The sequence below is a fragment of the Cricetulus griseus genome, chromosome 8, assembly GCF_003668045.3.
Source record: "Cricetulus griseus strain 17A/GY chromosome 8, alternate assembly CriGri-PICRH-1.0, whole genome shotgun sequence".
Classification (NCBI taxonomy): Eukaryota; Metazoa; Chordata; class Mammalia; order Rodentia; family Cricetidae; genus Cricetulus; species Cricetulus griseus.
In genome coordinates this window covers 7,477,932-7,494,332 of record NC_048601.1, presented here as the reverse complement: position 1 = coordinate 7,494,332, position 16,401 = coordinate 7,477,932, and the positions used below count along the sequence as shown (strand labels likewise).

Sequence of the window (16,401 nt, the reverse complement as noted above, 5' to 3'; positions counted from 1 at the left end):
ATCCTATATAGTTGACAATAATAACTTTCAAGGAATAGAAATTTGTATTACATTGTTAAATGATCTGTATAAGTACAAGACCTTGATCAATATTAGAAATATGTGTTATGAGATTATCAGTAAGTCAAAAACAAAACATTAGGCAGATGATTATTAAAATAATGATAACAGGTATACTGAGCAATAAGCTTTCATTTAACTTACATTTGCTCAGGTTTTTATTAGTTTAATACAAAGGCCTTTTAATCAATTTATTATATTGTTCAAGGCAAGACATTTGAACTACACATTAGGATTTTAAAAGCAGTTGGTTTTGTTGTTCCTGATAACCCCTCTCTCTCTCTCTCTCTCTCTCTCTCTCTCTCTCTCTCTCTCTCTCTCTCTCTCATCTCTCTGTCTCTCTCTCTTTCTCTGTCTCTCTCTGTCTCTCTCTCTCTGACACACACACACACACACACACACACACACATGACTGCTCTGAATATTGGACTTCTTCAATAATTCGGTATAGTTTACTGTTCACAATCTGCAGTGTTTTGGAAACCATATATTAAACATGACCAAATTAGAGCTAGGTGATAAACTTTTTATAAATTATTTGGGAATGTCAGGTGTTTCCACAAGAAAACTGACATTAAACTATATGAAAACACAACAGGCTTAACAAACGTGTTGAAAAACCTCAAGTTGTAATTAAATTCAGTACTTTCTCAAACATGACCAAGAAAAGAGTTACAAGTATTAATGCCACATCAAGAAGAAGAAACTATTAAGGATCAGCTCCGGGCTACACAGTATCATTGCACTCCATTTATGTGCAAAATTCAGCATGTGCCAGCAATGGCAACAGCATCTTGCACTGAGGTTTTTCAAGAGGAACAGGAAACCGGCCAAGAACATCAGAAGAGGGAATTGGATCCCCTGCAACTCAAATTACTGGCAGTGACTTCCCTGCTATAGATGCTGGGAACAGAATACTGATATTTTCAAAAGCAGTAGGCACTCTAAACCATGGACCCATCTCTCCAGCTTCCCTCTCTCCATCCTTTTAGTTTTCTAAAAATGAATAAGCTCCTTCCTCTATAGGATTTTGTTTTTGTTGTTGTTGTTGTTGTTTTCGAGATAGGGTTTCTCTGTGTAGCTTTGGAGCCTATCCTGGCATTCACTCTGGAGACCAGGCTGGCCTCAAACATGCAGAGATTCGCCTGCCTCTGCCTCCTGAGTGCTGGGATTAAAGGCGTGCGCCACCAACACCTGGCCCTCTATAGGATTTTGGTAAGTACTATTTCACTAGTCATAAAGTTAAAGTTTTATTCCAATTATTCCAGATCATTCTGATTTAAAAAATGATGTAGGCATGTTTTACTAACAACACTCTTTTTCACTAACTAGGTTTCATCTAATTGGTGTTGTAAGAACAGAGTTTATAGACATGTAGAAATCTTTTTTTCTTATGTGTTTTGGAAGGGTAGGGGTAGACAAAAGACATTTATGATATTCTCTGGTATGATATTTTGAGAAATCTACTAATACTAATTGTTGCATATATTAAAACAAAAATAATGAACTTGTCCTAGAAAGTTTTCAATCGTTACCTTCTTCATAATGTATCAATGTGGTACACGTCCTAGATACAACTGAAGTGTGTATTTTGGGTTGATAGCTTTTCCTCTCCTGTTGTAGGAGGAATTCTAGCTCCCATCTATTACGGGGCATTAATTGACAGAACATGTATGAAGTGGTCTGTCAGCAGCTGTGGAACACGAGGTGCTTGTAGGGTGTATAACGCTGCATGGTTTGGGTGAGTTGTCATACATGTACTTCATTAATTGATTTTATCTTTTGACTATGCTAGTTGATAAGTAGTGTCACTTTCTTTTTTAGGTTTTATTTTAGTTTAGTTTAGTTTAGTTTTTGTTAATGTGTGTTTACCTACATGTATGTGTGTGCAGCATGTGTGTGCAGTGCCAATAGAGGTCACATGAAGTTGGATTCTCTAGAACTGAAGTTAGAGATGTTTGTGAATGCTGGCTCACATCCACGTCCTAGCGCGTTCCCTGCAAGAGTAGTCAGTGCTCTTGATCTCTGAGTAATCTCTTTAGCCCTGCATGGTATTGTTTTCAATGTGATAATAAATTAATAATGTTATCATTAAGCCACCCTTATTCACACTCAGTATTGTATCAGGGAATCTTATTTTAATGCCAGTAGAAGTAATAGCAAATGTATATTTATACTTTTACCTTAAAGACAAAGATATGAAGGTTCAAGGATAATGAACAACTTGTCCAAAGTCATGCAGTTTGAAGTAAAAGAGATATATCTTTTACTCAATTATGGTTTTATCTCTAAAACCTCTGCTCATACCCCAAACATCATTGGCTTTGCATTCTTAAGCAGGGCATGCGGTGGGAAACAGGGTAAACATTCATGTTCTATTTATGGGGAGAGAAGACAACTTAATTGTAATTTTGAAGAACAAATTGAAACAACATTCTTTAGAAACGAGTAAATTGCAAATTTAAGTATTGATTAATTATAAAATAGATATTACTCAAAGTGGATTTTTTTAAAAAAATATCTATTTTGGATGCATGACTATATTTGTATAATGAATAACCCAACTCCTCAGAAGTGTAACAGAAAATGTTAAAGTATTTTAAAACTCTATATATAACAAAAAATTATTTTAGGTAACACCTAAAGACAAATTACAAATTGAAAGAAGAAACCGTTCTAATGATACAGTCACAAGGAAGTTTTCTAGATCTATTGAACTTGACAAAAGAGTAAAATACAAATGCATGATACAAAGATGCAGAGCCATAGAGGCTACCTTCCATTGCTAATGGATATACAAGGGTGCATATTTGGAGGATTGTGTGCCTCTCTTATTCTAGTTCATAAGACACTGTCAGGCTGCTTTCCAAACCATCTTGCCACCAACAAATAAGAGTTCCTGTTGCAAATAGTATTGGTGACATGGTGGAGTTGGTATCGTGATGGGGTTGGTATATGATGGTAGTGGTGACATGGTGGTGGTGTTGCCATGGTGGGTGGAAGAGTGTCATGTCTCCATTCGGGTAATCTCAACACTCTGACATATCAATGACAACATTTGAAGACCATTCATTCTCTTCAAACCATGGTTATTATTTCTTCCCATTTTAAGTGTTTCTTGTTCTTTTCTTGAGAATTAGACATAAAGTATTCTGGCAAAGAGACTACTATAGTTTTTAGACTGGGAGGATGGCTTTCTGTAGTCTTATGCTTAAGTCTCCATCTCAGTGGTCCTGGATATCTGGATTGTGAAACCCAGATGCATTTCTTGGTACTTTTTCTCCTTTTATTGAGTGGGATGTGATGGCTTGGGGGAAGGGTCTGAATATTCCCCTCTTCCTTCAGAAAGTTAGAGTCAGCTTGAGTTTATTTTCTATGTCCTGCAAATTCTTTAGAACTGTCAAACTCTTTATGGCCTAATTAGAAAAAAATCCCTGGAAACTGTTTGTTTTATGCTTTTATAATTTAATGTTTTTACATATAATTTCACTTTTTGCCTTTAAGGTCTGCATATTGGAGATAAATACTATAAACTACACCACATAATATAAAATAATATTTGTCCCATTTTTCCCTAGAAATGTCTACTTGGGTTTGAACACATCTTTGAGAACTTCAGCACTTATTTTATATTTTGTATTAATTTATGCCATGAAGAAAAAAGATGAAAAGAAAGATAGCAAGACATTGGAAAATGATGGAAAAGTCAAAGATGAAGCAAATCCAGAAACCTTAAATAAAAATGGATACCATTCTGTACCTCCTGGTACACCATATAATGAAACACCTCTTTAAAGAAAGAAAAAGATACATTTGTTGGCATGCCTCCAATTTCCTGGTTCTCTCTTTGAAGATATCCACACTTTAGATACAATGAATAATGGATGATCTACAACTTTGTAATGAAAAGAAGCTACAAAGCAAAATGAATAAGAGCATCCTTGTAAGGGTAGAGCAGTGCCGTTGAGGCTAGGATTGGAATACACTGATCTGTACAAATTTAAAGCATGAGAGTTAGTTTACAATAGAAAAGCAAGTATTCACTTAAACATTCATAACTCAATAAAACAAGTGGCTAGGATTTGCAGAGGGGCCAAGGAAGGAGATAAACTGGTTGACTATATAAGGAGAAGCACTGATAACTTTAAAAATAAAAGTTTGAATACTTCTATTCATGTCTGAAGTCTGCTGATGGACATCATGGCAAAGCATCCTCGGTTTCCATTTTAACGTGTATATTTTGCAGATCAATTCATTTGTAATTGTGTTTCAAAGCACATTCATCATCTTTGTACATGCTCTTACAGTATTGAGGAATAAAACAGAGATATTAAAAGATTACAAGCCATGATTTTCAGAAAGCCTAACATAGAATGATTTTAAGAGCCATGGAAATGTTTGGAAATCTCCACATTGGCTGAAGAAAGCAAAGACCACCGAATAAATGAGCCTTCGCTTCTCCTGTCAGCTCTCTGAGATGAAAGTATGCCAGACAAAATGTGTGTTATAGGACACCAGAGTTTACCATTTACTGCTGCTGTATCTGTCTGCTTTTTTGTTTTGGATGTAATACATATATATATATATATATATATATATATATATATATATATACATTCATGTAAATAATCACTGAAATGAAGATATGAAGTACAGTGAATAAAATAAAATCTTGGGATATTGTATTTTTTAGTGAGATTGGATCTAGTATAATAGGTGGTAGAGGTTGTACTTGCTTTATTGTCATATGTTAAAACATTTTTGCATTAAAATTGACTATTACTTCAATATGGGAAACAGAAACATAGTGAACATGAGTTGGGGCCAGAATATAAAACCTCAAAGTTCTCTCCCAGTGATATATGCCCTCCAGTAAGTCTCCAACTCCAACAAGTTCCATAAAATCCTGAATAATACCCACCATTGGATTCCAAATGTCCAAATAAATAAAGTATGGGAAATAATATTTAAGCAAACTGTCATATATACACATATATGTGTGTGTGCTCATATTTTATACATATGTGATAAACAATAGAGCTGCCCCAGAGATCCAGAGATTTTGATTCAAAACATCTCTTACATAGTCTGATAGTCCATTATGTGACAGGAGATTTTAGCAGACGCCAAAGTCTTGCAACATGAATCTTGCTAGTAGGTGGGAACTGCAAGTTAAATGTAGTAACCCGTCTTTCCACCATGGGACTGAGAACAGATTTCCTTATCACACACAGAAATCTGAGGGAAAACCCACCAGTTAGGTCAGGGAGCATTGTCCTTTTCCAGGAAAAACAAAATATATTTTGTTTGTTTGTTTGCTTACTTGCTTCTTGTTTTTTATTTGTTTGCTTAACTCAAGGACAATTTTCTATAATTAAAAAAAAAAAAACGGGGCAGGAAGGCTGTAAATCTCAGTGGCTGTCTGAAGAAGGAAGATGGAGGAGAGGAAGAGATAAACATGGTGTTTAAAGGTAGCCACGTGGGGTCAGAGAGATGTTTGGGAGCCTTCAGAGAGAAAGGATGAAATGGCCCAGCCTGTTCTTGAACGTGGAACACACAGCAAGACTCTCATAGTTCACTTTCTGCTGCTGTGATAAAACACTAACCAAAAGTAACTTGGGAAAGAAACAGTTTGTTTCAGCCTCTAAGGCACAGCCCATAACTGAGGGTATTCATGGCAGGAACTCCAGGCTGAAATCTAGAAGCAGGAACTGAAGCAGAGCCCATGTGAGAACACTGATCTCCATGGCTTTCTCAGCCTGCTTTCTTGGATACCCCAGGACTACATGCCTTGCTGGAGCACCACCCACAATGGATTTGGCCCTCCCATGTCAATCATTAATCAAAAGAATGTTCTATATCTTGCCTAGTGTCCAATCTGATGGTGTCATTTTCTTGACTAAGAGTCTATCTCCAAGATATCTCCAGCTAGTGTCAATTGACAGAAGTCTAACAAGGACAGGATGGTTATTAGACCCTCACCTGAATTTCCAGCCCCCCCCCCCAGCACCACAGCTGTCTTCACTTCTGATTTGGTTTCAGAAAGTCTTGGGAAATGCTGGACTGCATAGTGGGTGTCATGTTAACTAAAGGGAAGAATTCATCCATCATCTCTGGGAAACCATCAGACTTTCTGGGCTGAACCTTTTGGTAACATGGCTCTTTTGAGGGACCCCATGTTCTGATAACCTTTCATCCATGCTCCCGTAAGAAAGCCCATTGAGCTCGCTGGTTCACCAAGATAGACAGGGGAATTGCTGCTTTAGTCTGTTACTGGTGTCTTATCTGGGGGAAATAGACATTTGTCCACATCGCCTCAGAAAAGTTATTCCCGTATGTCTGTCAAGAGTCCCGAGGCAGATGGCATCACAGTGGAGTGATTGAGTGAGGGAGAGATCACATGGTGAGGCAGGAAACTAGAGTAACCAAGCGTCCAGGCTTTGCTGTTTTTCTCAAAGTCCACTCTCCCTGGAAATAACTCGCTTCTCTAAAAAGAAACAGTGCCTTCTGAGAGCAGCAACCACAGTGCCTTGATGAAGCCACACCTTTCCACAGCACCACCTGGAAAATTAAGATATGAACACATATGACACCCACCCAACCCTCTCCATCCAAATACAATACTTCCCAACTAAGCAGAGGTTCAAGTTCCCTTATGTATCTAACTCTTTCAAGATTTTAGTGAGCTCCCTGCCCAATAATGTCTGCTCATTTGTAAGGTCAAGACAGGCTAAAACTTGCATTTATCCAGCAATTTTGCTATTGTAGTACATGACTGAGAAATTCTTACTGAAAGCAGAAGTCTCTCTTTATTACACTTTTGTAATGGATATCATGCCATTAATTTTTATGGATTTGAAGCTCAATTTGAAGTACTTGAGAATCTACTGTGATGACAAAGCCAAAATAACCCCTCCATTTTATGCTAGGAACCCATCTTGATATCTGCTGGCCACTTGCCTCTGACTCTAGTCCCTGGGAGAAAAAGTCCCAGACATTCTGACTCAGTGAACCCTTCTGCCCATACATGTATAGCTGTGACCATCTGCTTGTTATGCTATCGTGACTAACTGCTTGTTGGCTCATGTGTCTAGCTTATGCAGACATCCATGTTGCTTTGACTATCTAATCTTGGCAGAGCAAAACAGCTGGCGGCGTGGCTGTACAGACACAGAGTTTGTGGTTTTCACCTTTAAAAATACTCCTCACTCCTTTTCTCAAGCAATCTCAAGTCTGGCACAGACATTGTTGTCCTGCTAACAGTAATCAATTAATATTTTAATTGTAATTGGATTGAATCCATGGTACCTTCCCAGAGCTCAGGAACTCTACAACATGTGGAGGCCCTAGGGAGATCCCTAGAAGACCCCAGATACAGGGCCAGGGAGTCCAGAACAGGACCCAGTGATTTGGAAGTCAGGGGAGGCCAAGGCCACAGCTGCCACAAATCAGAGGTCATTAGTAGGGAGATAGTCCCTAGATGGATCAAGTCTAAGGCAGGCATTTCATACTCACCACAGGAAAAGTCCATCAAGATGAAGTCTCAATTCTAAACATCTATGCCCCAAATATGAAGGCACCCACATTTGTAAAAGAAACATTACTAAAGCTCAAACCACACATAAAACCACACACACTTACAGTAGGAGACTTCAACTCCACACTCTCACCACTAGACAGGACCACCAGACAGAAACTTAACAGAAGTCATGACCCAATTGGAAGTAACAGACATCTATAGAACATTCCATCCAACACAAAAGAATATACCTTCTTCTCAGCACCACATGGAACCTTCTCTAAAATTGACCACATACTCACCAACATACCAAACCTACACAGATACAAAAAAAAATTGGAATAACCCCCTGTATCTTATTAGACCACCATGCTTTAAAGTTAGAATTCAACAACAACACAAATTGCAGAAAACCTACAAACACATGGAAATTGAATAATGTGCAATTGCACCATTCCTGGGTCAAGGAAGAAATAAATAAAGAAGTTAAGGACTTTCTAGAATTCAGTGAGAATGAAGACACAACATACCCAAAGTTATCTGACACTTTGAAAGCAATGCCAAGAAGAAAGTTCATAGCACTAAGTGCCCACATGAAGAAACTGTCAAAATTAAATCAAGAACAGATAAGCAATTTAAACAGCCCTATAACCCCTAATGAAATAGAAGCAGTCATCAAAACTCTATCAATCCCCCCCCCAAAAAAGCCCAGGGTCAGATGGTTTCAGTGCAGAATTCTACCAGATTTTCAATGAAGAGCTAATACCAGTACTCCTCAAATTGTTCCACACAATAGCAGCAGAAGGGACATTGCCAAGCTCTTTTTACAAGGCTACAATTACCTTGGTACCCAAGCCACACAAAGACCCAATTAAACAAGAGAATTACAGACCAATCTCCCTCATGAACATCGATGCAAAAGTACTCAACAAAATACTGGCAAATCAAATGCAAAACACATCAGAGAAATGATCCACCATGATCAAATTGGCTTTATCCCAGGAATTCAGGGATAGTTCAACATATGAAAATCCATCAATGTAATCCACCATATAAGCAAACTGAAAAAGAAAAAAACACATAATCATCTCACTAGATGCTGAAAAAGCCTTTGACAAAATCCAACATCCCTTCATGGTAAAGATCTCGGAGAGATCAGGAAAAACAGAACATACCTAACCATGATAAAAGCAATATACAACAGACCAACAGCCAACGTCAAACTAAATGTAGAGAAACTCAAAGCAATTCCTCTAAAATCAGGTACAAGACAAGACTGTCCACTCTTTCCATATCTCTTCAATATTGTACTTGAAGTTCTAACTAGAGCAATAAGACAACAAAAGGAGATCAAGGGGATACAAATTGGAAAGGAAGAACTCAAACTTTCACTATTTGCAGATAATATAATAGTTTACATAAGTGACCTGAGAAACTCTACTAGGGAACTCCTACAGCTGATAAACACTTTCAACAAAATTGCAGGACACAAGATTAACTAAAAAAAAATCAGTAGCCCTACTATATACAGATGATAAATGCTCTGAAAAAGAAGTCAGAGAAACATCATCCTTTACAATAGCAACTAACAACATAAAATATCTTGGGGTAACACTTACCAAAAAACTGTGAAAGACCAGTATTGTAAGAATTTGAGTCTTTAAAGAAAGAAATTAAAGAAGATACCAGAAAATGGAAAGATCCCCCATGCTCTTGGATAGGTAGAATCAACATAATAAAAATAAATATAAAAATAAATAAAATAAAAATAAAAAATCAACATAATAAAAATAAAAATAAAAATAAAAATCTTGCCAAAAGCAATCTACAGATTCAACGCAACCCCCATCAAAATCCCAACACAATTCTTCACAGACCCTGAAAGAACAATACTTCAACTTCATATGGAAAAACAAAAAACCCAGGATAGCCAAAACAACCCTGCACAATGAAGGAACTTCTGGAGGCATCACCATCCCTGACTTCAAGCTCTGTTATAGAACCATAGTCCTGAAAAACAGCTTGGTACTGGCACAAAAATAGACAGATAGACCAATAGAATCGAATTGAAAACTCTGATTTTTAACCCACACACATATGAACACCTGATTTTTGACAAAGAAGCAAAAGTTATACAATGGAAAAAAGAAAGCATCTTCAACAAATTGTGTTGGAATAACTGGATTCGGACATGTAGAAGATTGCACTTAGATACATATCTATTGTCATGCACAAAACTTAAGTCCAAATGGATCAAAGACCTCAACATAAATTCAGCTGCACTGATCCTCCTAGAAGAGAAGGTAGGTGATATCCTTGAACAAATTGGTACAGGAGATCGCTTTCTGAATATAACACCAGTAGCACAGACACTGAGATCGACAATTAACAAATGGGACCTCTTGAAACTGAGAAGCTTCTGTAAGGCAAAGGACACAGTCAGCAAGACAAAACACCAGCCCACAGAATGGGAAAAGATATTCACCAACCCCACATCTGACAGAGGGCTGGTTTCCAAAATATACAATGAACTCAAGAAGCTAGTCACCAAAATACCAAACAATGCAATTAAAAGTTGGAGTGCAGAACTAAATAGAGAATTCTCAACAGAGGAATCTGAAATGGCTGAAAGACACTTGAAAAAGTGCTCAACATCCTTAGCCATCAGGGAAATGCAACTCAAAACAACTCTGAGATACCATCTTACCCCTGTCAGAATGGCTAAAATTAATAATACCAATGACAATCTATGCTGGAGAGAATGTGGAGAAAGAGGAACTCTCTTCCATTGCTGGTGGGAGTACAAATTTGTACAACCACTTTGGAAATCAGTATGGCAGTTTCTCAGAAAAATGGGAATCAGTCTATCTCAAGATCCAGCAATTCTCCAACTCTCTTGGGCATATACCCAAAGAATGCACACTAATACAATAAGGACATATGTTCAACTATGTTCATAGCAGCATTATTTGTAATAGCCAGAATCTGAAAGCAACCTAGATGCCCCTCAACTGAAGAATGGATAGAGAAAATGTGGCACATTTACACCATGGAGTACTATTCAGTGGAAAAAAACAATGGAATCTTGAAATTTGCAGGCAAATGGATGAAACTAGAAGAAACCATCCTGAGTGAGGTAACTCAACCACAAAAAGATAAACATGGTATGTACTCACTCATTTGTACTTTTAGACATAGAGCAAAGGATCACTATCCTCCAATCCACACTGCCAGAGGAGCTAGGAAACAAGGAAGCCCCCAAGAGAAGATTGCATAGTCCCTTGAAGAAGGGGATGGGGACAAGAACCCCTGACTAAAGTGGAAGGAGGGGGAGAGAAAGGAGGTGGGAAGGGAAGAATGGGAAGGGGGAGGAGAACAAGAGGACTGAGACAGGGGAGGAATAGAGGAGGGCAAGAAAGGAGATGCCTTGATAGAGGGAGACAGTACAGGTTTGGACAGAGGTCTGGCACAGGGAATATGTTAGGGGATTCACAGGGATGACCCTAACTATGAAGCCAGGCAGTGGCGGAGAGGATGCCATTGATGTCCTTCCTCTACAATGAGATTGATGCCTACCTTGGTTACCATTCTTAGACCCTTCATCCAGTAGCCGTTTGAAGCAGAAACAGGCGCCCACAACTAAGCAGTCAACCATAATACTGAAATCCAGTTGTGGAGAGGGAGTAGGGATGAGCAAAGGAGCCAAGAAGGAGCTGGAGAAACCCGCAGAAACAGTTGACCTGACCTAGTGAGACATGGAGACCCTAGTCATAAAGCTGGGGAAACAGCATTGGACTAAACCAAGCCCTCTGAATGTGGGTGCCAGCTAGGAGGCCAAGACAGTCTATGGGACCTCTAACAGTGGAGCTAGTCTTTAACCCTAGAGCACAAATGGACTTTGGGAGCCCATTCCTATGGAGGGATGCTATTGCAGCCCAGATACAGCAAGGAGGGCCTAGACCCTCCCCCAAATGATGTGACAGACTTTGAAGGTCCCTGGTGGAGGGTTTCACTATCCCTGGGGAGGAGCAGGGGAATGGGTTGGGAGGTTGGTGGGGAACATGGGAGGATGGAAGGGCAAGGGAATGGGGGGATGGATATGTAAATATGAGTAGTAATTAAAGAATAAAAAGATTATAAAGTGAAAATACAAAAAAGAGTTACTAAGGCCCAAGAACATGAAAGCTGATATAAATTGTGAGGGTCTGAGAAAATTATTTGAGATATATGAAAAATGCTTCATATTTCTTTCCCCTTTCCTATACTATTTTTATACTAAGACTTCAAAACTTCAGAGTTTTAACATTGATCAATGGAGTTCTGAGAAGCTATTTATATAACTGTAGTAAAGAACCAGAGGCACAAAATGTCAAATTTCCTTTGGTTGTCTTGTATGTCTATACTTAAAGTGCTTCTCATTGTGATAAAAACATCTTTGCCACACATATACATATATACACATATACACATATATATGTGTGTACATAATATATATATTATGTATATATATGATATACATAATATTATATATAATATGTGTGTATGTATGTCTGTGTGTGGCATAAATATATATATATATATATATGGACATTATATATATATATATATATATATATATATATATATATATATATATCTCCAATCCCCAGGACAGAGGGAAAAGGGCTTAGGTTTTTAACCCAAGATCTTTTAGAGAGGAGAGCATCTCCAAGCTTTTGCTATGATTCAAAGGCTTGAGTCTACACTTGTTGTTTACAGACACATGTCAACTCCTTCTTACACAATGAGGATTTCAGAACAGATTAAAAACAATGGTAATGCTAATAAATCTAAAACTTTTGTTTCTTTTTGTAAAGTTAAATAATTCACACAAGCATCATGGAGGTTAAACTTGGATCCACATAACACAGGTCAAAGGATCATCTATGTACTCCTGCCATGTCACTTAGCAGCCTAAGCTCCCCTGCCTATTGCCCTTTTCTGAGGGTAATCTCTCTCATTCCCCTCATCTTGAGTCATCTTCTGCTTCCCCAGTTACCAAGACTACAGGCCCAGAAGTTTCAAATATAAACCCAAGAAAAAGATTTCCCCCTATGTTCCTTATCTTTATCATCTGTCCCTCGTCTACGTGCACCAGCAGATTTCCAATCAGCTAAACACTGCAGACTATCCAAAACTGCTAGCCTCAGGTTGTCCTTTGAAAATCGTAAGCCCTGAACTTGCTGAAAGACAAAGTTTCCAACTAGTTTGAGACCCAACTTCAGCATTCAAGACTGCACCAATGCTACCTGAAGGTTGCTAGTCCTTGGCAGGCCAACAGAACTTGGGCAGATTCTGTATGCTGTTCCCTCCTGGCCTTTGATAGGCATTCTAGCCTTCCTGGGCTCCAATTTTTGGTGGAGATTTGTTTGTGGTGACCGCTACAAGATCACCAACAGAGTTCCTGTCGGACTCAGAGGGAGATAGAAAGACACACAGAGGAAGAGAATTAAAAACCAGCAAATAGGCTCTATGAATGATTCTTTCACGATACACATTTCTTATTAAAGCTTCCTTTTACTTCTGTCTACACGCATGCATATTTGACATGTGTGTGTACGGAGAGGGGCTGAATGCCATTCTCATGCATGTGTTGATGCCAGAGGTTCACAATGTTGTCTTCCTCTAACACCTTCTGCTTTAGTGTTTTAATATAGGGTCTCTCGATGAACCTGGAGCTCACTGATTGTAACTAGAGTGATTGACCCATGACCCCTTGTTATCCTCTTGCCTCCATCCCCCAGAACCAGTTTAACAGGCGTGTATCATTGGATTATCACAGACAGATTTTTTGAAGTAAGTGTTGAGGATAGGAACTCAGGTTTTTACACTTGCATCTCAAATACTTCATCCATTAAGCATTCGCCCCAATGCCCAAGAAACACCTATTTTTTAAACAATAACCATGTTTGGAGTTTTCTATAGAGTCATGGTCCAAGTTGTTTGGACACAGCTGAGCTTCAGTGAAGATAGCTTTAGCTCCTTCATAGATGGCCTATATTTTAAAAATTGCTACCCAATGTTGCAGGAGATTTGTTTATATTATTGATTCCAGATGGCCAATGGAGTTGAACATTGGTTTGGAGACACGAGTCCACATTCAGCTGGATGGAGTGGACCATATAGTTTTCTGGAAGACTCAGAGGAAGATAGAGGTTCGCACAGGTGGAATAAGGAAGGGCTGACAGAGATGTGTGACTTTTTCACTTGGGGGAGAGGGAAAAGAGGGTGAGGTCAGCATTTCTCCATTGCTCCATGGATCTTTCAGGTTTATTCCCTATTACCTAACTCCAAAGATTTATTTTTAATAAAACAATAAAAGAAGCTGCAATAATCAAATAATTTTATCTTCTAGGTTGGCAGTTATGATGTTGCATTCTCTTTCCATGACTCAGTCTTCTGTGAAAGATTTTCCTTTGAAAGAGAGGACGCTCTAGCATCACCTTTGTGGGGCAGAACCATGGACATCAAATACATCAGTCTCACAGGTCAGATGCATAGGGGATTCCATGCATTACTGAGGAAGAGTCAATCCTGCTTCCCTGGCATATTCCAAAAATTCCTTTTCTGTGTTGTATTTATAGTCACCAATAGGGGATGAAAATGTGTTGAGTTTTTGGTTTGTTTGTTCTTATTGCAACTTTAGCTGTGGACTGAATCACCAAACTGGATGTCAAAAATAGCATATCAAAACCTTGGATAAGCAAGACCACCACCTGGGGGAAAGGGGTGTTGAAATGGACCTGCCATTTTGTTCATGGAAAACATTTTCTTTTAAAGTTTTATTTATGATTTTTATTTATGTGTCTCTGTGTGTGCCCAAAGATATACAAAAGACAAGGATTAATCCCTGGAGCTGGAGTTACAGATGGTTGTGAGTCAATGACATTGGCACTGGGAACCAAACTTGAGTCCTCTGCTAGAACAGTAACCGCTATTGACCACTGTTGTTTTTTGGTACACTTAGAGGCTGCACCTGAATCTACTGATATTTTAACTACTGTGTGTGGCACTGCCACTCCTCAGTCAGGGCCCTGACTCTCAGGTTGCAGCCTAGTGAGACCTCTGGTCTCACCAACACCTGCTCTGCTACTGCTTCCAAATGTAGTTTTTAACTAAGTCGCTCACATTCTATTTACCAATAAAAACTCAAGAATCAGAGGTTGGGGTGAAAACCTGCTATTTCAGAGAGGCAGAGAAGCAACCAGCTGACCTTCCTTTTTGACCAAACACCCAGCAAAAAAGCATCTCTCCAGCTTTCCCAAATCGAAAAGACCTCAAAACACCAAGTCCCTCCCTTCTCCTTCTGTGCATCTTTAGTCGTCTCCTGCCCCGTCTGTACAGACTACGGCTAATTCCTGTCAACTAGTTACTGGCTCTGCCCCATGATCTAAGGTTGATTTTACTTAATATGTTTTGAGTTTCATGGTGCAATCAAATATCCCACAACAAACCACTAGCCCATCTCTTCCTGCCCCTGGTTAATTTTTTTAAGAGACAAAATAATTTATTATTATGTTTAATCTAAACTTTTTAATCTAAACTTTTTATGCAAACATTTTGAGATGGATTTTTATTTTTTTGAGATAGGCTTACATATGAGAATTTGCATATTGAAAATTAAACGTTTACAGCACCCCATCACTCTAGGAACAGGTTAAGTATGAGCTGCTGTCTTAGTTTTCTTTCTGTTGCTGTGACAATATACCCTGACAAAAGCAACTTAGGAAAGACTGGTTTATTTGACTCATAACCCCAGGTTAGAGTTCGTCACTGTGGGGAAGTAAAGACAGCAGGAATGTGACCGTGGTCACATTCACAGACAAGAACAGAGAGAATAAATGCATGCCTGCATGCACTCTTTTCCAATTCAGGATTGCCTAGGTATTGGTGCCGCTTACTGTGGGCAGAACTCAGTGAACACAATCAAGATAATCCCCTACAGATCTGGCTCACAGTCCAGTTTGATCTAGGCAATACCAAACTGAGACCCCTTTCCCTGGTGATTCTAGATTGTGTTGAGTTGACAATTAAAACTGTCACAGCTGAGGTGTCTGTAACTCGCCTGGCTGGGATGGAATTTAACTCTCATCCAGTATGGATTCTTCTCTAACTGAACTCTACCTAAGGCTTTTCTTTCGTTTTTTTTAAAAAAAAATTAAAAAGTTTATTGTATTTGTTCAATTGAAATGATGTTGTGAAGCCATAGTAATGTAAAAATTACTGAAGTTCTCTTATTTATTTTTTTTGATGATCTAAACTTTTTGCTCAAAGATTTATCACTGCATCTGTGCACACAGGGACCTGAAGTCTGTATAGAAGAATTTTTCATACTTCTAACATGAATTATTCATTAATGAGGTCTCTATATACCTGCTAAATTGAAAATAAGGCCACCAAGGGTAAACCCAGAAGAATAAGCATCATTATGAAAATGTATCTGTTACTTTCCATACCTGATGTAGTGTGGGCAACTTGTCAAAGGTACTGTGTGTGCACAACACTGTGAATGGTTTCCCCTGGCTCATAAAACATGCATCGTGAAGAAGAAAGTGCTTTTCCAGACCCTGGTGACAATTGATCCCTTCCCACCCAAATGAATCACGCTGGGAATCAGCACTGCACGTCTTCACAGCTTTTCCCTCTCCTTTATGTAATCATTTAGGTACCAAAAACCAATGTATGGTGGACTCAGTTTCTTCCTCTTATATACAGGGCTCTACTTATTATTAATCTTGTCTTTAGTTATGCATATTTCTTGATAAAATGCTTTTAATCATGTT

The 16,401-nt window shown here is 38.5% G+C and overlaps 1 protein-coding gene across 1 annotated transcript in view; it reads left to right on the top strand.

Annotated features, from left to right (window-relative positions):
- Slco1b3 (solute carrier organic anion transporter family member 1B3) overlaps nucleotides 1-3,855 on the top strand; it is a 50,530-nt gene extending 46,675 nt beyond the window's left edge. The window contains exons 13-14 of the mRNA XM_035448968.1: nucleotides 1,684-1,801; nucleotides 3,639-3,855. Of these exons, the coding sequence (XP_035304859.1) occupies nucleotides 1,684-1,801; nucleotides 3,639-3,855 (335 nt within the window). The remainder of the gene's footprint in view (nucleotides 1-1,683; nucleotides 1,802-3,638) is intronic.
- Nucleotides 3,856-16,401: the final 12,546 nt, after the last annotated feature.